The 20,805-nt window shown below is 32.3% G+C and overlaps 1 protein-coding gene across 1 annotated transcript in view; it reads right to left on the reverse strand.

Annotated features, from left to right (window-relative positions):
• The window catches only part of LOC103261504 (vacuolar protein sorting-associated protein 13A), a gene marked incomplete at its 3' end in the record, with an annotated part of 187,695 nt that overhangs the window by 35,567 nt on the left and 131,323 nt on the right, over positions 1 to 20,805 (reverse strand). The window contains exons 39-45 of the mRNA XM_008059114.1: positions 19,967 to 20,199; positions 15,475 to 15,567; positions 14,611 to 14,967; positions 13,027 to 13,128; positions 11,460 to 11,618; positions 11,033 to 11,288; positions 9,580 to 9,740 (exon numbers count right to left, since the gene is read on the reverse strand). Coding sequence (XP_008057305.1) covers positions 9,580 to 9,740; positions 11,033 to 11,288; positions 11,460 to 11,618; positions 13,027 to 13,128; positions 14,611 to 14,967; positions 15,475 to 15,567; positions 19,967 to 20,199 — 1,361 coding nt within the window. The remainder of the gene's footprint in view (positions 1 to 9,579; positions 9,741 to 11,032; positions 11,289 to 11,459; positions 11,619 to 13,026; positions 13,129 to 14,610; positions 14,968 to 15,474; positions 15,568 to 19,966; positions 20,200 to 20,805) is intronic.

The raw sequence follows: 20,805 nt of genomic DNA on the forward strand, positions 1-20,805 counted from the left end.
ACAAAGTGAGATTCCAACTCAAAAAAAAAAAAAAAAGAAAGCACTCTTCAAATTGGTATATTCATTTAAAAGGTCACTAAAATAATGATTGTTATATATCAGTACATGGCTACACCACTAATATAATAAATGAAAACAGAAAATAGCACAATAAAGTGAGCACTATATCACCTCTATATACACTAAAAACACAGATATCTATTTTATGCACACATGTAACAGTTTTTAAAGTGGGATGAAAAATATACACACCATGTCACCAAATTGATCTCATAAGCTCTAGAAAGAAGTAAAGTGGAAATGCAGACTAAGATGGTAACAAAACAGTTGACTTCAATTTCACATATTTTTTATTTTTTAAAATTTTGAGTGAAAAAGTTTTAAAATGTCAACATTTTAAAAATTCCATGGTGTGAAGAGAGAAATCTATATTATAATAAACTTCAAAAAATGCACTATCAAACCAATAATCAATGTTCAGAGCATTCAACAACAGATATTAAGTATAAATTTTATAATCATATTTTCTCTGATTTTAAATACAATATCAGATAAATTTCACATACAACTTATCACTGATGTAAGTGGAGCTTATTAAGACACACATGCTTTTAAATAGTGTCTGTCTGAAATGTAAAGTTAATTACCAAAGCTTGATTCTGCTTGCTTTGTCCTCCCCATCAAATTTAGTGTGTAAAAAGTTGGTTGGAAGCAAGGAATAAACTTGGAGGCAGGACCAAAGGTGTGGGAAAAAGAATGGGAAAAGTCTGAAAAGACTAAAGGGGCAGAAGAAAAGAGAGCAATTATAAAAGCATGCTGCAGCTAAGCTATCTTGCTGGAATGATTCCTAAAGTTCATGATCACACAACAGCAGATAATGGTAGAATGAACTTGGACATTAAAGTGAAACAAACCTGAGATAAATCCTGACACTGCTACTCAACAGGTGTGACCCTAGGCAAATTTTATTTTTAATAATACCATTTTTCCTGACTATCAAAAATAATAAATATATATACATGAACACCTCAATTTATTAAAGGCTTCACTGTATTGTACATTGAAGATATTGTTTTTTAACCAATTAAAGGTTTGTGGCAATCCCGCATCAAGCAAGTCTACTAGTGCCATTTTTCCAATAGCATGTGCTCATTTTGTGTCTGTGTCACATTTTGGTAATTCTCACAATATTTCAAACTTCTACCTTATTATTATATCAATATCTGTTGTGGTGAACTGTGACCAGTGAACTCTGTGTTCCTATTGTAGCTGTTTTGGGGGTATCATGAACCCTACCCATATAAGACAGTGGACTTAATCAATAAATGCTGTGTGTGTTCTGACTGCTCCACCATTCCTCCGACTCTCTTCCTGTCGTCAGGCATCCCTATTCCCTTAAGATACAATCATACTGAAATTAGACGGCCCAGCACAATGGCCACAACAAGTTATCCAGAAGTTCAAGCAAAGATCATTGATGAAAGTGGCTACACTACATACTTTGGGAGGCCAAGGCAAGAGGATTGCCTGAGCCCAGGGGTTTGAGACCAGCCTGGGCAACTTGGTAAGACTGTGTCTCTATAACAAATTAAAAAATTTGTTGGGCATGGTAGCAGGCGCCTGTAGTTCCGGCAACTTGGAAGGTTGAGACGGAAGGATCACCTGAGCCCAGTAGGTTGATGCTGGGGTGGCTGTGAGTTGAGCCACTGCTCCAGCCAGGGTGATGGAGTGAGACTCTAACTCAAAAAAAGGAACAAATTAGGCCAGCTAATAACCCTACAATGGCCTCCAAGTGTCCAAGGGAAAAGAAGAGTTGTATGTCTCACTTTAAAGCAAAAGCTAGAAATGATTACCGTTAGTGAGAAAGGAATGTCAACAGCAGAAACAGGTCAAAAGCTAGGCAAGATTCAAGTGTTAAACAGTTAACCAAGGTAGGAATGCAAAGGAAGTATTCTTGAAGAAAATTATAAGTGCTACTCTGGTGAACATACAAATGATTTTTTTTTAAAAAGTGAAATGCGTTGTTGCTGATATAAAGAAAATTTTAGCAATCTAGAGAGAAAATCAAATTAGTCACAACATTCCCCTAAGCAAGGCCTGAACTCTATTCAATTCTATGAAGGCTGAGAGAGATGAGGAAGCTGCAGAAGAAAAGGTGAAAGCTAACAGAGGTTGGTTCATGAAACTTGAGGATAGTGACTCCTCTGATGGATTTGGGCGCAAAGTAAATCAAAACTCCTGGAAAATGTTTATCATTCTAGATGCCATTAAGAACATTTGTGATTCGTGAGAGGAGGTCAAAATAACAATATGAACAGGTGTTTGGAAGAAATTGACTCCAACCCTCAAGGATGACTTTGAGGAGTTCAAGACTTTTACAGAGGAAGTAACTGCAGATGTGATGGAAACTGCAAGAAAACTAGAAGTGAAGCCTGATATGACTGAATCATTGCATTTTGATACAACTTCAATGGATGAGGAGATGCTTCTTACAGAAGAGCAAAAAAAGTAGTTTCTTGAGATGAAATCTACTCCTTGTGAAGATTTTGTGAATACTGTTGAAATGATAGCAAAGGATTTAGAATATTACATAAACTTAGTTGATAAAGCAGAGAATAGAGTTGGAGAAGACTGACTCCAATTTTGAAGGAAGTTCTACTGTTGGTAAAATGCTATCAAACAGCATCGCACGCTACTGAGAAATCTTTCATGAAAGAGTCAATCAATGTGGTAAACTTCTTTGTGTCTTAAGAAATTGCCACAGTCATCCCAACCTTTAGTGACTTCTACCCTGATGAGTCAGCAGCCACCCACCTTGAGGCAAGATCTTCCACCAGCAAATAGATTATGACTCACTGAAGGTTCAGATGGTCATTAGCATTTTTTTAAGCAACAATGTGCTTTTAAATTAAAGTATATACATTGTTTCTTTAGTCATAAGGCTATTACACTCTTAATAGACTATAGAATAGTGTAGATATAATTTTTATATATCTTGGGAAACCAAAAAATTCAGATGATTTGCTTTATTGTTAAGGTATGGAAATGAATCTGCAATATTTCCAAAATATTCCTGTACCAAAAAATTTAATGAATGCCAAAAAAATACAATAATAAAGCTATAAGTTACTACAACCCATAAAGAACTTTTGGTGATGATCCCTGGAGTCTTTTACTTATCTGTACACATACAAAAAAAACTGTATTTTATAAAATTTTAAAAAAGACTAGAGGTTTTAAAAAAAATATGCTGTTTTCTGGCCTTAACTGAATGTTTTGAACACTTACCCACATCATTAAGAATTTTTTCTAATTTGCAATGGATCACTACTTAACTAATCCCTCAGAGATAGACAGCTTGTCTATAATTTTTAATGATACTAAAAAATATGAATAATAACCTGGAAATCTCAATTGATTTGTTTCTCATGAGAGGTAGGTAGCAGGCAAAATATAGCCAACAAAATGCTATGAGTAGCTAATAAACTTGTTTTAAATAAATTAAAATCTGTTTAAGGTCACTGCTTCAAAAAAAGCACTTGTCAGTCAGTTATATTCCAGGATGCTTTCCCAGAAATACTAAGTAAAAAGATTTCTTGGTCAAGTTAACTTCTTAGGGCCCCAGCTTCCTTACATATAAGAGAGAATCAATACTATATATATAATTTCTTTAAAGATTAGACGTAAAAGAAAGTATGAAAGTATCTCATCCAGTGAGTAGCATACAACAGTGAGGCAAACAAGTATTACTGTGATTAATATATATTATCAGATAAACTTCCCAATAATTATATTCATATTTGGGATGAATAATAACAAATTATTTAGTAACACCATCTTCTTCTTATAATCATTCTATGTCTTACCAAAATCTACTTTTTAATAATTGTAGCAACATATAAAACATGCTGCTAGAATTAAGAATTTAATAAATGCATAATCTTACCTATTATTTTTTTAAGTCTAGAAAAAGTGTTTGCTCTAAGTATTTGAAGCAACAGAAATATTTTCATTCCTATAAATAGTGCTTGTAAGAAATTCAAAATTAATGTGTAACTATCAGCAGCAAAATGATCAACAGTAATAAGCACAGCCAACAGTCACTTTTAATATACTTACTTGCAAATCAAAAATGAAAGAGAAGGAATTTCTGTTATCAGCAATGCTGAAATAACAGTGGCCAGATATAGCTTCCTATCCTTATAAAGTAAAAAGCAAGAAAAGCAAACAACAAACACATTAAACAACAGGCTTGGCATATTGGTCAAAGGAAAGCACAGCAGAAACAAAAACAAAGCAAGATAAGCCCTATGACTACCCAGCTTTCTGACCAGAGAGTTTCCAGTTGGTTCTGTGAGAAAGGGGAAGCCAACAAGTTGAAGAGACAGATCTGAAAATTTGGGAAGACCAATGTGGCAAAATTTACCAGCAAATTTTTAGAGATGGGAGGAGGCCTGCATTGAGAGGCAAGAGCTATGCAGGCAGCGAACTCCTGGGAATTAAGTGTCCCCACACTGCACTCCAGTCTAGGTGACAGAGTGAGACTCCAACTCAAAAAAAAAAAGAGTATCCCCGTCCCACCAAAACTTCAGCTGAATACTAATCACCACACAGGTAAATTATCTAAAGCTCCGTAAAGAGCCACTTGAAAGAAGCAGGCAAAATACACTCTGGGGCTATCAGAAACAGTAGTTCCTTTTCCCACCAGCCAGAGTTAAAGCCTTGTATATAGTGCCTCACTAGAAGTACAAAAATAGCCCTAAACTAAAGGCTGTTCATGTCTCACCTAAACAATTTAAAAGCAAGCACTGAAAGAATCAGCTTCTAACATAAAAATAATAAAAATCAAGAATATGTAAAGGAAAACAAATATTTGCACATAACACCCAAAAAGTTAAAATTTAGGTATCAAATAAAAAATTATCAGGTATTTAAAAGAGTAGAAAAATGACCCCTAATGAAAAGAAACATCAATAAAATAAAGCAAATCAGAAATGACACATGATAAAATTAGTAGAAAAGGACATAAAGCATTTATTATAACTGTATTCAATATGTTCAAAAAGAGGAAAGACTGAGTATATTAAAAAGAACAATGGAAAATATAAAAAGAGAAAATTCATATTGAGTTTCAGACATAATATTCCTAAATACTTTTGCATTTCATACAAAAATACATTAGATGAGATTAACAGCAGTCTGCCCACTGAAAAAGAAAATTGAAATTGAAGACAATACAAACTATCAGCAAAGAAACATAAAGGGCAAAAAGCTGAAAGCAAAATACACAGAGCATTACTGAGCCATGAGCAAGTTTAAACACCCTAATACCTAACTTGTCACCTACAGAAGCTAGAAGAGGGTGAAGAAAGAAAAAAAAAAAAAAGAAATATGGCAAAGATTTTCTAAGGCTGATAAAAACTCTAAATTCACAATTTTAAGTCGATAAACCTCAAATACAAAAAAAAAGGGATAAATGCACTAGGATTTATCATAACCAAATTGTTTAAAACCAATGATAAGAGGGAAAAAAAAAATCTCAAAAGCAGTTGAAAAAGTTGCCACAAAATTGTGGAAGAGCAAATATGGGAGCAAATATGGGAGACTTCTGATCAAAAACAATGTAATATAGAAGATGGCACAACAACATTTTTGAAACCCCACCAATCTAGATTTCTGTACACAATGAAAATATCTTTTAACACATAAATGTGAAATAAAAACTGAAATAATTCGTCACAAATAGATCTGAACTGTGAGATTACCAAAAGCAGAAAAAGTATAGTAAATAATAAATACAGCTTTGATTTTTAAATTATTTACAAATTAACCCATTATTTAAATAAAAAATAATAACATGTGGGACAGCTAACACACACAGACACAAAAAATGTATGAACAAAATTATACAAATTGTGGGACATGGGAAATGGAAGTACACTGTTTTAAATTTTGATTCTATATGTGAAGTGGCATAATACTACTTGAAGGTAGATTAATAAACTTAACATGTATGTGATAAAGCCCTAAAGTAACAAGTAAAAACCAAGCAAGACAAAGAGAATTAGTCAATAAGTCAACGAGTTAAACTGAAATCATAACACAAATGCTCAACGAATCAAAAAAGACAGAAAGAGAAAAAGAAAACAAAATGGAAGCAATGAACAAATCAAACAAACAGAAAATGAAAAACAAGAATGTAAATTAAAAACCCATCATATAATAATACATTTAACTCCCCCAGTTAAAAGGCACAGTATTTCAGGTTATCTAAAGTAGCAAGGCCTACCTATATGGTGCCCACAGACAACTCACTTTAAATACTTGAATGAATTAAAAAGTTAAACAATGGATAAATATATACTGCAAGAGCATTAAAATAAAGCTAGAATAGCTATGTTAATATCAGACAAAGTAGATTTTAGGTCAAAGACTATTACCAAAGATAAAAAAGTTATTTCATAATGCCACAGGGTTTAATATTGTCAAATGGACATAATATTCCTAACTATTTTTTGCAGCTTATGTCAAAATACATGAAACAGAAAGTAACAGATCTGAAATGAGAAACAGAAATATCCACTTTTATAACTGGATATGTCAACACTCCTCTGTCAATGAGAGCTAGTACAAGTAAACAGAAAATAACCATATGAAGACTTGCAAAAGACTATGAACCAACTTGACACTTACACAATACTCCAGCCAACTAAACATACATTTTCTTTAAAAATATACACAGAAAGTCTACCAAGAGAGATCACAAAGCAATTTTCCATAAGTTTACAAGTCTTCAAGTCATATATTTTCTCTGACCATAGAATTAAATTAAAAATCAAAACCAAATTCCAATGTAAAGTCCCCAAATATTTGCAAACATTTAACACAATTCTAATTAACCCATGAATAAAAGAAAAAATCAAAATAGCAATTATAAAGTATTATAAATTGAAAGTGAAAAAATAACAGAATGTGTGAGATGCTGCCAGAACAGTCTTAGGGTAAATTTATAACACTAAATGCCTACATTAGAAGAGATAGGTCTGGCTGGGCATGGTGGCTCATGACTATAATCTCAGCACTTTGGGAAGCTGAGGTGGGAGGATTGGTTGAAGCCAGGACCAGCCTGGCAACACAGCAAGACCTTGTCTCTATAAAAACTAAAAAAATTAGTTGAGCATAGTGGTGTGCACCTGTAATCCCAGCTATTCAGGAGGCTGAGATGGAAGGATCATGTGGGCCCAAAAGGTCAAGGCTACAGTGATCCGTGATTATACTACACTCTAGCGTGAGTGACAGAGTGAGATTTCAACTCACAAAAAGAAAAAAGAGATAGTTCTTAAGTCAATGACCTCAGTTACTACCTCAAGAAAGCAAAAAAATTGTTAAACTCAAAGCAACCTGAGAGTAAATAATAAAGATCAAAGTGGAAACCAATAAAACAGAAAATGAATAAAGAAAAATCAATACAACAAAAGTTGATTCTTTAAAATCTTCAAAAGTGATAAAATCATAGCCAAGGCGAAAAAATTGGAAGAAGACACAAATCAGCAATAACAGAAATGAAAAAGAAAACATTATTACAAATGTATACATGTTAAAATGAGGCAAATTACAAATAACTTAATGTCAATATATGCATCAACTTAGATGAAATTAGCAGATTTCATGAAAGACACAGAATTATTAGAAGAGCTTATTCAAATTTAATAGTTAAATTAATAACCTTATGGCCATTAAATAAGGTTAAACTGTGGTTAAAAACTTATCCACAAAAATGTATCTATTGCAACTCTAGACTAATATCCTTCATGAATATAAATGCAAAAATTCTAAACACAAAATTAGCAAATCAAATTCAACAATATACTGAAAGTTTAATAATATTTCATGATAAAGTGATGTTCATTCTGTGACTGCACAGTTAACATTTAAAAGTCAAAGCAATTCACTATATTAGCAAATTTTTAAAGATAACGTTTCAAAAAAGACACAGAAAAAGCACTTGAAAAGTTCAAACCTCCATTCCTGGTAAAAACTCTTAGCGCACTAGGAATAGAAGTGAGTGTTTTCAACCTGAGAAAAGACATTTACAAAAACACTACAAATTATGCTTAATAGTGAAAGAGTGAAAAAGCAAAAACATATGCTCATCCTGTCTACTCAAATTGTATTCTAGCCAGTGTAACAGGCAAGAAAAACAATATTTAAAAAAACACAGTCAGATTGAAAAGGAAGAAGCGAAATATCTTTATTTGCAGAGCTGTCTAAATCTGCAAAAATTTACTAAAACTAATATGTGAGTCCAATAAGTTTACAAAATGCAGGTTAATATAAAAGTTACTGTATTCCTAAATATTGGCAATGAACAATCAGAATTTAAAATTTAAAAAACAAGCCAATCTTATCCAAAGTTTTGATAAAAATTGATAGCCTGATTCACCAATTTAAATGGAAATAGAAAGGACCTAGAATCCTTTGGGGGGGAAAATTCATATTGAAAACAAATAACCCTCAATCCTTAATCTAACACCATATAAAAAAGGTTCACTCAAAATGGATACGCGGTATATTCATATAATATATGACTACTCAGCAACATGTAACTGCATGTAAAAACACTGATACACATAAGTTGATACATAAATACAAAATTTTGCTGAGTGAAAGAAACCAAATTCCATCTGTACTCTATTTCATTTATATAAGATTCTAGACTGTGCAACTAATGTACAATGAAGACAGATCAGTGGATGCTTAGGAATAGGAAAATGAGGAAATAAAAAAAATTTTAAAGTAATAAATATGTTCATTACTTTGTGATGAAGGTTTTGAAACATCAAGTGAATTTCTGTGTTAAAAAAAAAAACTCCTCAACTTTAGATATATGTAGTTTACTGTACATACTGCAATAAAGTTGTAACATTTTTTTTCTCTATTTCATTAAAAATTAGAGCGATCAAAAAGAAAGGATACGGATATATTACAATGACCTAAAACAAACTATTCAGTATTTTATTTATAAATTAATACTCTAAAAAGATTTTACAAAATATTTATATTAAAAATTATAGGCATATTAAACAAAATCCTACCACCAGTCATATTAGAGTAGCATAACTGCTGATAATACGTCTTCTTTTTTTGCCGGGCTCAGTGGCTCAGCCTGTAATTCCGCGCCTTTGGGAGGCTGAGGTGAGTGGATTGCCTGAGCCCGCGGGTTTGAGACCCGCCTGGGCAGCGAGACATCGTCTCTACAATAAATCAAAAAATCAGCCGGGCGTGGTAGTGCATGCCTGTAATTCCGGCTACTTGGAAGGCTAAGGCGGAAGGATCGCCGGAGCTCAGCAGGTCGAGGCTGCGGTGGCCAGGAGCGGCCACTGCACTCCAGTCTGGGCGACAGAGTGAGACTCCAACTCAAAAAAAAAAAAAACCAAAAAAACAAACAAGTCTTCTTTTTGATATTAGCTGTATTTCTCTTACAGTTTAAATTCTTTTGGTAATAATTTGCTTTAATGATTTTTTATTAGCACACAGATATGTATAATAAGACTTCCCCCCAACATAGTCATTTCATACCTGCATTGGGGAGCGAATTGTTACCTTCTTACTTCCTTCTACTGTATCAATTTGACAAACAATAGATCTTTCAACTCCAGACTCTCTATGTCTTACACAGTAGAGACGTCGTCCCACTTTTGTTAAAGGAATCTTATCAGCAGTAGAATGGTTAACGGGTGCTAAATTAAATAAACATGTTTGAAAGTTTATTATAATTCATTACATATTAATTAGGTACATGTCAAATACCAGAAATATCAGATGACTGTCTTAAACTTATAATCCATACAAAGAAATATTTTAAGACGCCACCATGTACTTCCAAAGCATTCATCAAAAATCTTCAAAGCATTTCACCAAAAAAATTTTAATTAAAAAAAATCTCATTTAGGAGTTTAATCTAAAGCAACAATAACCAACCTTTTAAAGATAACTGAGTAATAAGAGGAATTGTTATAAAAAATAAGAATACTCTGGTTTGCTGTCAGAATAACCAGAGCCTAATTCCTTCAGGCAGACATTGGCAGAAACCAAAACAGATACAATTTTTCAGTTTTTAATTTTTCCAGCAACCTGTGTCATTTTTCATTTATATCTTGAATTTGACTAAACAAAATATTACAGATGTATATCTAACACATGTTGTACTAGGGATAAAATTACTTATTTACATAAATTTCATCTACCAAACCCATTGATACAAATGTTAGTTCACAAACAAACAGGTAAAATAGATGAGAACAATTCATTGAGAATGCTATGACAGCACCTGAAATACTTGTTATATATTACTTTGTAACTGGAATAAAGTATTAGCTATATTTTAGTAGCCCCACCTCCATGTGTCTAATTAACCTTTCAAATGATATCCTCCTCAATAACTACTTAAATATTTGAATATCAAAAACTGAGGGCAAGGGAAGGCTTTGATAGTCATAATAACAAAATATTATAATTTAATTAAATTATATTTCACCTTTCACAAAAATTAAAAACATCTGAGAAGCAGAAAAAACAAAGAAAAAATCTCTACCATAACAGACAGAACATAAAAAACTACTTACAAATCCAAAAACCATTAAATGTACCATTTTCATGAATTCAAACTTTAATTTGAATTAATTAAGCTGCATACTGGTAGAATACTCTAAAGTTATATCAAATGTGGTTCAAAGAAAAACCACCAACATCTAAATATCTATGGTCTGTTAAAGCTGAATGGGCATGAAAACTAATATTTTCCCTCCCCACAACCAAGCAGGAAATTACCAAGCTTTATCCAGTGGTAAAGAATGAATTTGGAATACCAAGATTTAGTGACATTGGTAACCAAAACACTGGAAAGAGAAAAAACAGTTCTCAACTTATTAAGAAGGAGCTAAAACCTGTAAGATACAACAAATGAGTAAAATGGCACATAAAATGCAATTTAAAACAAATTAAGGCCCTAGGAAAGTAATATATCACTTACTAAGAAGAATGAAGAAGAGTTTACTGCTTAGGCTGGTCATTGCACTGAAGTGATCATTGTCCTTAGTTCGGACATAATCCATATTTAAACTCTCTTCATTTTTCAATATATAGGATTTTGCCATAGGAACGTTGAGTACACTAAAAGAATCACTTGGCGAAACAGAGATAGTAAGTCCAAGAGAATTTAAAATCATAAATGGTGCTAAATCTCTTATGAAGACAGGAGAAGATCCAGTGGCAGCTTCTGTAAATGCCTAACAAGAAAGAGTTATCTTAAACAAAGTGAAATGTGGAAAACTAAACAAGTAGAACACTAATGAACACATGACAAATAACTAAGTTAATAACAAACTTTTTATTCAATAAAGTGATCAACTCAGACTAGTATATATCAATATTTAAAAGTTTCAAATTTCTTTTCTTACCTGGACCAAATTATTTAACATTATAAGACCACATTTGGATAATGTAATATTTAACTGGTCCTTTGAATAGAAACTGATGATAGTTTTATATTCTGGCACTTTGTAGTTTTCTTCTTCAGTGTCTGATGCAAGAATGGCCTTTTTTGCTTTCTTTTTCATCTAAAATGATAAATAATAGAAACTAAGAAAAAATTGTTCTTAGGAGCACAACATTATTAGACAAAACTCAGGAACAACATTAGAGTGAGCAATAAATTTTATCTGTTCTACTGTCTTACTGAAATTACTTGGACATCAGTCAACTAAGATCATGTAGGACAAGAGGAAAAAAATAATCTCAGTTTCAGTGATAGCAAAATGGCAGGTATAATAATTTAGAAGGGATTTAGAATAACTAAAATTACAAAGTGTATGTAGCATCTAAATGTAAATTTAAAGCACACAATTCATAGTAACATAAAAATTCAGACCAAGAAAAGTAATTTAGTCTATTGGTCATACTAATAAATAAATAGAAATCTAGGGACTTATAAAGTCAGACAATAGTAGCAAAACAGTTTCATAAACCTAGGACTCATAACAATCAATACCATATGCTGCATTTTAGGATTCGTAGATTCACTGCCATGTACACTCTGGCCTGAAAACCACCAAGGGGAATTCTTTTATTCAAATTCTTCATCTAAAATATCTGAAAAATTAAATGATCTAATACGAAAAAGGTGGATATGTAAGGCTAGCCACCTTTGTGTGATTTTAACTGATTTTAAGTCCCTGAAAATTTGTCTGCAGGTACACTGAATCATTATTAGGCAGGAGATAAGCTAGTCATCCTGCAGTCTCTTGCTTAAGAAGCTCAAATTCACCCAGCTAAAGGCCCAGATTCTCATGATTACTTAAATCCACAGTATATTTCAAACAAATAATAATATACGTCCGTGTGTGTGTGTATAACATATACATACATACTTCAGAGGACAAAGAAAACTTGAGATAGACAACAACCTACAGAGAGATGATGGAAGCATTATAACATAGTGGTTAAGAATGAGGACTCTAGAGCTAGATTTGCAACCCAACTCTTCCACTTTGTAGCTATTACTACCTTCAGGGAAGTCTCTTAACCTCTCTAGTCTCAGTCCCTTCACATGCTAAAATGGGTGTTGTAAGAATTAAAGATATATAATTTAAAACAATGTTTAGCATATAATAAATGTTACATAATTATTTGCATTAGAAGTACAGACAGTATTGACCTTGTATATAAAAATTATATTCAGAGGTTAAGCAGGGAAGCATGTGGACAAGGCCCACCATGAGACAGCTTAAACTGTGTTGTGATTAAAATGCCTGGTGTAGTGTAAACATTCTCAATTTCTGAAATATTTTTTTCAGACTTCAACTATATATAATGGAGAAATGATGACAATGGGGAAGGCTACACATGTGCAGGGGCAGGAAGTATATGGGAAATCTCTGAACATTCGAGTTTTGTTGGGAACATAAATCTGCTCTAAAAAAATATAGTATTTCAGAAATATGTATATACATATACACACATATATACCTTGATTCCAAGATTCCATGGTCTAAAATCCTCAGTCTGATCAATTTCTAAGGGTTCAAGCAAAGGCTCCCATACACCAAACATTTCATTATAATAATGCACCTATAGGGAGAATTTTAAATTTTTTAAATGAAACATTCTGGTATTTTATAAAATAATCTTCCATGCTGTTCTTGCCACAGATTTTGGCTCTGCTATTTCTTCTATATGAAAACCAATCCACATGTCATTCAGCAACTTCCTATAAGCACTTCCTCAGCACTTTACTCACCTGACTAACTTAATAATCCATATTCATTCTACACACTTTAATTCAGAAAAAACCCTCTTTTAAGCATCATTCCCTGATTTCCAGACTGGGATGAGCATCAAACACTATGTTCATCTATCACATATTATTTACTTTTTTTTTTTTTTTTTTTTGAGTTGGAGTCTTACTCTGTCAGCCGGACTGGAGTGCAGTGGCACAATCACAGCCTCCGCAAACTCAACCTGCTGGGCTCAGGTGATCCTTCCACCTCAGCCTTTCAAGTAGCTGCAACTATATATGCCACCATGTTGGGCTAATTTTTTGATTTATTGTAGAGACAAGCTCTCACCATGTTGACAAGGCTGGTCTCGAACCTGTGGGCTCAGGCAATCCTCTCGCATCAACCTACCAAAGTGCTGGGATTACAAGTGTGAGCCACCGCGCCCAGCTATTTACATTTTTAAACATGACTGTCTACCTCCATAGACTGAAAGCCCTAGAAGGCAAGTATCCCGTGACTCAATGAATGTTTATTCATATTAATGCCCTGAACTTCTTGGACAGTCTAATTCAAATCCTCTACAACACACACAGAATTCTAACAAAAATCTGACAATATGAAAATTAGTCACAGTCAATTATAACTCTATTAGTACATAACTCTTATCAACAACCTAAATAATATTGCAGTTTATAAATTTTCATATTCACTGTTATAATGTAGAATAATAAGATTAGATTCCAATAGATATAAAATCAGTTAATTAAATTTAAAAATTCCTGGAGAGCATAGGTAGATGGATCCTAAAACAAAATATGTTTGTTCAAATTAAATATCTCCCAAATAATATCAACTTTAAAAGTTGGTTTTAAAGTACTCTCAAGAAAATTTGAAAGATTTTAATGGACTCTCACTGGAGTATAAAATATACAAAAAATAAGGCACATCCTTCCAATTCTTTATATTACTATTAGAAGAGATTAACCATATATTCAGAAACTTGGTTTTTTATCCTTTTAAATAAAAAAATACTGAATTTCAACTCTTAAAAATAAAAATTCTGAATCTAATCAACAACTTGTTTTCTAAAACATCACTTTTAAGTTGATCAAATCAACTGAAATATAAACTTAATGGGGATATGTGCTTTAAAACAAAAATAATGTATCCATAAAAGCAATTATTCAAGGGTAAAATTTGTAAGCTTGCTTCCAGAAGTTTTTGAGCCTACATCAAATTAACAGTAAACTTAAACAGCTAAATAAGATTCCCATAATATTAAATGTGTATCATTATCTGCTATAAAGCTGAAAAAAATGCTATATATGCTTACTTCTAGCTCAAGCTGACAGTGTAGATTTATTAGGGAACTCCAGTTTTTGCCTTCCCCTGAAAAACTTGACTTTGCCAAAAGCATAGGCACTGTTCTATGACCAACTCCAGCTTCAAGAACTATAAAAATAGAATCAATGTTCATTTTTATCATCTCTCCTTTGGGTACAACTTCATTTGTGGAAGCTATTTTTTCAGTTTCATTTGATTCTTCAAGGAACCACATTTTTAAATTCTTTGTATCCTTCTTCTCCCATAAATGTGCTGCAGAAGAAGTAGTTTCTTTTGGGGTGGTTTCCTTAGTTGTAAAAAGTGCTGCAGTTATGGTAATTGAGGTATTTATAATAACTGGTGAAACCTAAGTGGAAAAAGATTAAACTAATTAAAAATATACATATACCACTTTCAGAAATATCTATTTTAAAAAAAAATTGTATATACTTGCTGAAGGAATATGAGGAATTAGTACCAAACTAACATTACTACTACAAAATAGTGGATACAATTTATTGCCTATCAAGTTTTAAAAATTTACATAACTAATTTTGATTTGTTAAAATATTTACATGAATCTTATAGTCAAACTGATCAAGTATAATTTCAACTAATTATATTAGAGATATTAGATGTTAACTACAAAAGCAGTCAAATGTCAATAATACAGAATACCATTTATTATAGAATGAATAGTCAATAATATCATTTTGTAAATGTCTCATAAAAATGTATTTTCAAACACACAAAAACATCTATATTTTGCTTATTTAGCAATTAAAAGACTTGTTATAATAACTGCTTATATCTAGGTTTTACTAATTTTTTTTAAAAGTACACTAAAGATTTGAATGATTACATGTTAATTTACCTTTACTGTCAGGGATTTTACTGATACATCAATCACTTGTGGATCTGTACCTATCGTAGTAGCCTGATAAAACAAGTCACAGGGCTGTAAAACCTGAGAGAGAAAAATCAGTACAACTAAATTAATGTTTAAATAAAAAATATTTCCATTTAAAGACTTTTCTAGCAATAGCAACTATATCAAATAAACAAGTTAGTAAAAATAACTATACAAAACCTAGTGACTCAATAACACATTTCTTAGCTATTCTTGTTATTATTTATAAAAATAAGTATTAACAACACTAGCAATATTAATATAAAAGATAAATGAAAGTATTTCTGAAATATACTTAAAATATAAAAAACTATAAAACTTGTATTATATATTTTACTTTACTTACTAAAATAAAATTGTATAGTGCTACTTCTTCCCTTGTAAAAAGAAAATGAAGTAAGTTAATCTACATAGGAAAAGCTACAAAAGGTAAGAAGAAAAAAAGTTACAGATACACTAGATTTATTAAATAATATTTATCCTCTCTTATGGTTCCCAAGAGTCTCATCCCATTATGACCTAAAGTCAAAAATCTCATCAATTCTGAAGTCAAGGCAGGCAAATGAGTTTCTTGATTATGTTTCAGGTCCAGGAATAATTCTCTGTGGCTCTCAGCTTCAATCTCTGAGTCAGTCTTCTTTTTTTTATAAAACATAGGTCAAGTCTGTATAACTAACAAGCTAACAAAGGGGAAAACAGAATAACAAGAAAGTGCTAACTAATCACCCCAAAGCAAGAATACAGAGAATAACACAGAACATAAAACATGGAACAAATAGTATGAACAGTAACAGGCAGATTTAAACCCATGTATAACAGTAATTACAGTAATGTAAATGTACTGAATATCTCAAAAGGATTGTCAACTATATAAAACAAACTAATAAATAATACTTAATCCTGTTGACAAAAGACATAACCACAGCTTAAAGATAAGGAGATTGAAAGGTTGAAAGAATAAGGACAGGAAAAGATATACCATGCAAGTAACCCCCAAAAGCTGTAACAGCTATACTAACAGCAGCCAAGTAGACTTTAAGAACCATTTCCAGAAATAAATAGGTCATGTTATAATACTAAAAGGGTTAAATATACCAAGAAGATTTAATAATTCAAATTTGTACCCACCTAAATGACATAGCTTAAAAATATAAAGAAAACATTAACAGAACGAAAATTAAAAACAGCTAAATTCACAATCAAAATAGATTTTAATAAATCTCATTCAATAACTGATAAACAGACCAAAAAAAGGTCCTAAGAATATAGATCTGAACCACATTATAGGCAAAACTGATTTAATTATGATACCACTCCAAACAAAAAAAATATACTTTTAAAATTACATATTTAAGGCTATAAAGAAGGTTAAAAAGCAATTATCTAAACATCCATCAAGAAGTTTAAAAAAACAGCATTTAACTACAAAAATAGAAAGAACAAAACAATAATAATGAAATTGAAAACAAATATACAGTGAAGAGAACCAAGTAAATAACACCTTGATTCTTTGGAATGACTTAATTTTTTTTCTTTTTTTTTGAGTCAGGGTCTCACTCTGTCACCCAGGCTGAAGTGCAGTGGCACGATTACAGTTCACTACAACTTCAATCTCCTGGGCTCAGGTGATCCATCTACCGCAGCCTCCAGAGTACCTGGGACTACAGGTGCACACTACCATGCCTGGATAATTTTTTAATTTTTTTGTAGAAACAAGGTCTTACTATGTTGCCTAGGATGGTTTCGAACTACTGGGCTCAAGTAATCCTCCCACTTCAGCCTCCCAAAGTGCAGGGATTACAGGTATGAGTCACCATGCCCTGAATGGAACACCTTAATTTGTCAGGTTCCCTTAAAACTGTGTGTTAATATATTATTATGGCCAAAGGGATGTGAGCAAATGGGTATGTGGAACTGTTGGGTAATGCTCTAAACAGAAGAGGTATCCTTTTTCCCATCACATTTCATTATCGTTACCACTTACTCCCTAAAACCTGTAAAGTAAATGAGTTGCAAATAATCTTTGAACGAGCAGGTTAAGCTATATCCTAGAAATAGTGGAAGAACAAGAGCCTGGTTTTCTCTACATTATACCATGATCTTAAAAAGTAAATGTAATCCTACCATGCTTTAGCCACTTTTGGGGAGAGTACCTCTTATTACAACAGTCTAGTTTATATACCAAGTATTAATAAAATTAGAAAACTAGAAGTTGACACTGCTGCAAAGTAAAAAATATCTGTGATTGGTTTAGCAATTGGATGGATAAGGGATATTTCAAAATATAAAGCCTGTTACCCTGTGGTGTAACAAAATATTTGGTAAAACTGCTACTGGTGATACCTAGGGAAGGCAGATCACGTGCTTAAAAAAAAGTCTAAAAATTTAGCTAGACAGGTTTTGAATATTAAAAACGTTGTTGTGTATTAGCTGCTTCTTTCTGCTGTTTGCAAGGTCCTGTGAGAGAAAGAAAAACATGCCAACACTGAGGCAACACAAGTTCTAAAGAGGAGCCTCAGCAAGAGATAAGACTGTGGCTCCTCTTCTTTCTCTGGAAATTTTTGTTAGTCAGATACGGGAACTAGCCTATGGCAAAAAAAAAAGTTAGATTACAAATGTTGCCTCTCTCTCTCATCCCAAAACCTATTGTTAAAGTGGCCTTCACTAGATTGAGGTGAATGGAGAATGGGCAGAATACAGAAATTACTAAATAAAACACCAGTTTTCTAGCAAAAAAAAACTATGAATAAATAATATCTTCGGTTGTGGTAACTTACAGGAGGAGCTCCTTAGATGCAAAATAAACATTTAAAGGTTTTAAAGACTGCCAAATAAACCAATATCAGGCATGCAAAAGCCTGTTATTATCTCCAAGTAACCAATCCAGGGGAAAGTTCAACTGAAAATAGTACAGTCCCCCCCCCCAAAAAACAATAGCAACCTCAGATGCGTCCACAGAGGATAATGATTAAAAATAATCTCTCAGAAGGAAAAACGGGGCCACTGAGAGAAAATGACAACAATGTCTCTCCAAGAGAGCAAAACGAAAGACTGCAACATGGGCTATCCAAGGAACTTACTCTACTGACAAAGCTTGAAGTTTTCACAATTTCAATCAGCAGGGCATGACAATTGTATGGATCAATGACTACTAAGTGTTTCCCATTCTTTGTTTTTCTAAATGGGTTTTTAAATTGTAATTATCCTATCCTTACACCACCATCTTACAGTGGTTGTATGTGTGGTAGGGTGCATGTCTGTATTTGTATGTTAAAGAGTAGTTACTGTCTATTAATTAATAGATGGCCAGACTAACAGAAGCCATATGCAGACCCAACAAAGAGAACTAAAGATACTGGAGCTTGAGCTGAGATTATGGATCTTGAGGAGAGATGAATATATTTTCTAGGTGAGAAGACAGACAAGTACTAATTATGAATGGATAAAGGAGAAACCTTCGAGTGGACTGTGGGAAGAACCCCTAGTTGTCACCTGATCTGTTCTACTCTTCCACAGTAATAGAAGTTTTATCTGAGCACAAGATAGCTTAGCAAAAAAGACCACATTCTCCAACCTCTTTGTGGATAAATGTGGTCATACAGCTATGTTCAAGCCAACAGGATGTGAAGAGAAGAAATAAATGTAAAACTTTTAAGTCATAATGTGAAAGAGAATGAGTATGCCCTCATTGTCTATTCTTTCTTTTCTTAGTGGTGAGCTACCAGCCTTGCAAACCAGTGTAACAGTCTAATTTATAATTTAACCAATATATTTGTATTTATTTGTAACAAAATTACAGCTAATATTTCTATGTTGATATTATTTAGAATATTTTGCTTCTATTACTGCTTTAGAAGCCCAAACATTTTTGAGTATTTTTAAGATGACTGAGTCAGCTAGTTAACTTGAAAAGATGTCTGTGAAGAAATGAACTAAGTAGAGTTATTAAAAGGAAGAAGGCCAAGAGGCTACTTGAGAGTAAGATACAAATGTGAAGTAATGTCAAAGCAAATGGCTGAAGGTTCAAACAAGTTACGTGCAGCAAGAAAAAACACATTATCCGTGAAAAACAACCAAATAAAAGAAAAAAATTAAAATAATAAGACTAAAACAACATAACAAACAACAGTTTATATGTATAAATTCTTAAAAGCCAAAGAGCAGTTTGGAATTGACATGGTTATTAGAAAGTCAGAGTTAAGATCTTAACTGTAAAGTGTCAAGATGAATCTTAGTGAGAACATTTCCACAAAAGCAAACAATAAGAGCAGCATCTGGAAGACAGAGAATTTCAAAGCTTGCAAACAGTATTCTAAATTAGCTTCTCAAAGCAGGGAAAAAAGGTATTTTATAGAGCAAGGTTGGAAAGCATATAGGTAGTTTTCATTTTCTAAAGTGGTATATACTAAACCCAAAATAATTTACAATAAAACAAATAATTAAATAGTCAACTCACAGTAGTGATTTTGCCTTTTCTCTTGACTGGAAGAAATGGGCAGGCTCTTACTTGGAGATCTTTAATGGCAGCAGTCATTGTACTGTTGTTAAGGTCACCTTTACAGCAAACTTCACATTGCATTGTAAGGACTAAGGCAGGAGCATCATTTTTTGTCATGTCAGCCACAAACACAATTTCAGGATTTTTAATAATAATATTCACTTCCCACCTCTTTGATACCTGTACAGGTACTAAAACAAAAATAAAAATAAATTAATACTTTAAATTATTAAAAATATTTTCTATATATTATTTATAAATAACTTATTAATGAAAAAATGTTATTTCACTGTAAGTAAAAAGTAAAATAAAAGCATCTTATATCTCAAAGGAATCTACAACTCTCTTAGTAAACAGAAGAAGCTACAGGCATAAGAACATTAAAAAACATGGGGGGAAAAAAATCTCCACTATTTAATGGTAAAGTCTAGAAACGAAACCAGTTTCCAACTTTCAACCTTACACTCTTTCTACTGTACCAAAATGAATGGAATACATAAAAATATAAGAGAAAAACTATATGTTAAAAAGCTAAAAGTAAATATAACAAAAATAAATATGAATGCTTTAAACCGAAATATAATCTTTAATTGTGAAAAGGAGTGGTCAGTCCATTATTCTGCTTCTTTTTTTCTGACAAATTCATTCAAATTACTACCTACAGAGAAGCACAATTACTTGTTCTAATGTAGGTCTCAAAATTTTCAAATGCAATATATATTCATTTTTTTAAAAACTGCAAATTTTGCATCTTCCCAGAAAACACATTGTTTTTCCTCCTACCTCTCTACCTCCTA

Source organism: Carlito syrichta, unplaced genomic scaffold (genome assembly GCF_000164805.1).
Source record: "Carlito syrichta isolate Samal-C Ts95f unplaced genomic scaffold, Tarsius_syrichta-2.0.1 Scaffold303724, whole genome shotgun sequence".
Lineage (NCBI taxonomy): Eukaryota > Metazoa > Chordata > Mammalia > Primates > Tarsiidae > Carlito > Carlito syrichta.